Source organism: Salmo salar, chromosome 17 (genome assembly GCF_965601325.2).
Source record: "Salmo salar chromosome 17, fSalSal1, whole genome shotgun sequence".
NCBI lineage: Eukaryota > Metazoa > Chordata > Actinopteri > Salmoniformes > Salmonidae > Salmo > Salmo salar.
Window position 1 is genome coordinate 81,694,119 of NC_138307.1, and position 5,000 is coordinate 81,699,118.

At 40.9% G+C, this 5,000-nt stretch overlaps 1 protein-coding gene across 2 annotated transcripts in view; it reads right to left on the reverse strand.

Moving 5' to 3' along the window:
- The window catches only part of grip1 (glutamate receptor interacting protein 1), a 430,214-nt gene that overhangs the window by 83,603 nt on the left and 341,611 nt on the right, over positions 1-5,000 (reverse strand). For both annotated transcript variants that reach the window (XM_082964252.1, XM_082964253.1), the window contains one exon: positions 2,923-3,068. In XM_082964252.1, coding sequence (XP_082820378.1) covers positions 2,923-3,068 — 146 coding nt within the window. The remainder of the gene's footprint in view (positions 1-2,922; positions 3,069-5,000) is intronic.

Below are 5,000 nucleotides of genomic sequence, written 5' to 3' on the forward strand. Positions count from 1 at the left end.
TTCTCCACCAGCTACCAGCCCTCAGTAACACAGACTCACTAACAGTCCTGTTCTCCACCAGCTACCAGCCCTCAGTAACACAGACTCACTAACAGTCCTGTTCTCCACCAGCTACCAGCCCTCAGTAACACAGACTCACTAACAGAGTCCAGGACAGTAACACAGACTCACTAACAGAGTCCAGGACAGTAACACAGACTCACTAACAGAGTCCAGGACAGTAACACAGACTCACTAACAGAGTCCAGGACAGTAACACAGAATCACTTACAGAGTCCAGGACAGTAACACAGACTCACTAACAGAGTCCAGGACAGTAACACAGACTCACTAACAGAGTCCAGGACAGTAACACAGACTCACTAACAGAGTCCAGGACAGTAACACAGACTCACTAACAGAGTCCAGGACAGTAACACAGAATCACTAACAGAGTCCAGGACAGTAACACAGACTCACTAACAGAGTCCAGGACAGTAACACAGACTCACTAACAGAGTCCAGGACAGTAACACAGACTCACTAACAGAGTCCAGGACAGTAACACAGACTCACTAACAGAGTCCAGGACAGTAACACAGACTCACTAACAGAGTCCAGGACAGTAACACAGACTCACTAACAGAGTCCAGGCCAGTAACACAGACAAAGTAACTCTGGAGCTGCAGAAAGAGATCATGTAGCTATTAGACATTAAGGCTGATTCTGTTACAATCCCCTCTACATAATTCATGAACACTCGTCTCTCCCTGGGAGCAGAAGGACATAAACTCCCTCCCTGCATCTCTCCCTGCATCCAGAAATGTTGAATTAAATGACTAGCCATTTCAGAGGCTCAGAACAGTTCTGCTGATGACTAGGCCTGCTGCAAGTCTCTTCTAGCTATCAGCCTGTAGTGACCCTAAACAAACCATTAGTGCTGAAGGAACGGTCCTCATCCTGTTCTGCAGCCTGCTCTTGATTGTAATGGTTTCTAATGGGGGGACATTTTGGACCAGAAATCAAAAGTACATTGGTTCTGATAACCAGAATAAAGAACATAAAGCCTGTCCCCGTAGCAACGGCCCAATGTCAAAGTCATTATGGTCTGTCTTGGGGAGTAGGGTGTTTTGGTTCAGAGTGAACCATAAGCACATCACAGATAAACCCAGCATGGAAGATGCTGTGAAGACATCATTGCTTGTCTGAGATGTGATGATGAAACCCCTTGATGGAATGGCCCCACCAGCGGGCTTCACTACGGACAGGGAGAGTGTTCATATGTGACTGTGTTTCAATACCAGATCAGTCAAATTAACCCTCTGAGCTAAAGGCTTTGCTCTTGATGATAATGTAAGTCTTCAAGTCTCATTCAAGGTTACTTATAAAGCTAACAAGGTTCAATAAGCCACGTTCACTAAACATCCAGTCTAGTCCAGTACGGTCCAGTACAGTAGAGTCCAGTAGATTACAGTAGATTATAGTAGATTATAGTAGATTATAATAGAGCACAATAGAGTCCAGTAGATTATAGTAGAGTCAAGTAGAGTACAGTAGATTATAGTAGATTACAGTAGAGTCCAGTAGATTATAGTAGATTATAGTAGATTATAGTAGAGTACAGTAGATTATAGTAGATTATAGTAGAGTACAGTAGATTATAGTAGATTATAGTAGAGCACAGTAGAGTCCAGTAGATTACAGTAGATTATAGTAGATTATAGTAGATTATGAGTACAGTAGATTATAGTAGAGTACAGTAGATTATAGTAGATTATAGTAGAGTACAGTAGAAAATAGTAGATTATAGTAGAGTACAGTAGATTAAAGTAGATTATAGTAGAGCACAGTAGAGTCCAGTAGATTACAGTAGATTATAGTAGAGCACAATAGAGTCCAGTAGATTATAGTAGAGCACAATAGAGTCCAGTAGATTACAGTAGAGTCCAGTAGATTACAGTAGAGTACAGCAGAGTATAGTAGAGTCCAGTAGAGTCCAGTAGAGTCCAGTAGAGTACAGTAGATTATAGTAGAGTACAGTAGATTATAGTAGAGTACAGTAGATTACAGTAGAGTCCAGTAGAGTAGAGTCCAGTAGAGTACAGTAGAGTCCAGTAGATTACAGTAGAGTACAATATAGTCCAGTAGAGTCCAGTAGATTACAGTAGAGCACAATGTAGTCCAGTATAGTCCTGTAGAGTCCTGTAGAGTACAGTAGAGCACAATATAGTCCAGTAGAGTCCAGTAGACTACAGTAGAGTACAGTAGAGTCCAGTAGATTACAGTAGAGCACAGTAGAGTCAAGTAGATTATAGTAGAGCACAATAGAGTCCAGTAGATTACAGTAGAGTCCAGTAGATTACAGTAGAGTACAGCAGAGTATAGTAGAGTCCAGTAGAGTCCAGTAGAGTCCAGTAGAGTACAGTAGATTATAGTAGAGTACAGTAGATTACAGTAGAGTACAGTAGATTACAGTAGAGTCCAGTAGAGTAGAGTCCAGTAGAGTACAGTAGAGTCCAGTAGATTACAGTAGAGTACACTATAGTCCAGTAGAGTCCAGTAGATTACAGTAGAGCACAATATAGTCCAGTAGAGTCCAGTATAGTAGAATCCAGTAGAGTTGAGTCCAGTATAGTAGAGCACAGTAGAGTATAGTAGTGTCCCGTAGAGTAGAGTACAATAGAGTCCTGTAGAGTACAGTAGATTACAGTAGAGCACAATAGAGTCCAGTAGCGTCCTGTAGAGTACAGTAGACTACAGTAGAGTCCTGTAGAGTACAGTAGACTACAGTAGAGCCCAATATAGTCCAGTAGAGTCCTGTAAAGTACAGTAGAGTCCAGTAGAGTACAGCAGACTACAGTAGACTACAGTAGAGTCCAGCAGAGCACAGTAGAGTCCTGTAGAGTACAGTAGAGCCCAGTAGAGTACAGTAGAGTCCAGTACCTGCCACGTCAAACTCTATCTCCAGCGAGACCTTGCTGGTGATGCTGGAGTCTCTCAGTAGCTGATTGGTCTCTTCCAAGGTGCTGTCCTCTGTAGGGATCCCGTTTATAGACAGGATACGGTCACCTATCTGCAAAATCCCGCACCTGCAAAGTACACACACGACATCACAGTCTTACCGTGCTGTAAGGAAGGCTAACGCACCAGCCTTTGGTTGTGAGGTAATACATGAATTAGAATCTGAATAATTAGTGTTCTCTGTACATGGATAGCTAGTGTCTGGATTAATTTACTCTACCAGCATAAAGACATGGTCGGGAAAGACATATTCCACATCAATTCTATCTACACTAACCAACACACACACACACACACACACACACACACACACACACACACACACACACACAGACACACACACACACACACACACACACACACACACACACACACACACACACACACACACACACACACACACACACATACACACATACACACACACACACACACACACGTGGTCAGACAGTGTTTTATATCGCCTCAATTAAACTACCACCGCTTTTAACGACATATTGGCTACTTCCTCTGATAATTGCTTTCAACAGCTTCCAACATAAATCCCCCGTCCATTACGCCGGCTACCTTCATCAGGATGTCGGCCGGAGGATATTCAAGCCATTCCATGTCAGTGCTCTAGGTTTCAATCATCACGTTGGGATATGACTTCCATTTTACATTGACAGATTCATTTCCTGACTCCATGTTATTATAGTTGCGTCTCTCAGGCCTACACGTTTTGTCAGTCGATCGCCATAGCAGACCAACTGTGGTTACTTTTTAAGTTATATCTTTATGAAGTCACTAACCAGGTTTCCATCCAACCTTTTTATGCGAGTAAAGTATATGTTAGATAAATAATTCATGTACTCGGTACATGGGGAATTTAACCACAAAAGTAATTTTTATCGTGCACTACCTTTTTTCCGCAACAACTACATTTCATGGTAACATCTCTGATGGGGAAAATAGCATATTGTTTTTATGCAGAATTATTCTATATTCGCATGAAAATCTGTCGCCAATTGGAAACCTAGCTAGTGTGACAGTCAAATCTCAAGTTTTGGCAATTGCTTCAGTAATCTACAAACACAAACTATGGTTATATCTCGACGTCAAAGCTCAGACGAACCAGTCAGTATGACTCTAGTGACATGGCCCTATATGTGTGTCCGTTTCTGCCTAAACAAACAGCAGACAAACTGGAGTTACATTCTTTTACTTTTCACAACCAATCAAATCGATTAGAGATAGGTAGCAAACCAATCAACTGGGGTTTTACTTTTTCATATGCATTATTTGATAAACAAACAAAAAAAAGGTCAGATCTCAGAAGAACCAATCAAGTGGATAAGAAATAAGGCTGTTATTAACTGTGCTGCAGGTCTAGAATCAGATTAAGATAGAATACCTGATAGAATAACTGGGCGCAGTTCTAGTAGGTTAGAATCAGATCTCTATGGAGTATACCACAGAATGAAATAGAACATCTAGACATCTCTATGGAGTATACCACAGAATGAAATAGAACATCTAGACATCTCTATGGAGTATACCACAGAATGAAATAGAACATCTAGACATCTCTATGGAGTATACCACAGAATGAAATAGAACATCTAGACATCTCTATGGAGTATACCACAGAATGAAATAGAACATCTAGACATCTCTATGGAATATACCACAGAATGAAATAGAACATCTAGACATCTCTATGGAGTATACCACAGAATGAAATAGAACATCTAGACATCTCTATGGAGTATACCACAGAATGAAATAGAACATCTAGACATCTCTATGGAATATACCACAGAATGAAATAGAACATCTAGACATCTCTATGGAGTATACCGCAGAATGAAATAGAACATCTAGACATCTCTATGGAGTATACCGCAGAATGAAATAGAACATCTAGACATCTCTATGGAGTATACCGCAGAATGAAATAGAACATCTAGACATCTCTATGGAGTATACCACAGAATGAAATAGAACATCTAGACATCTCT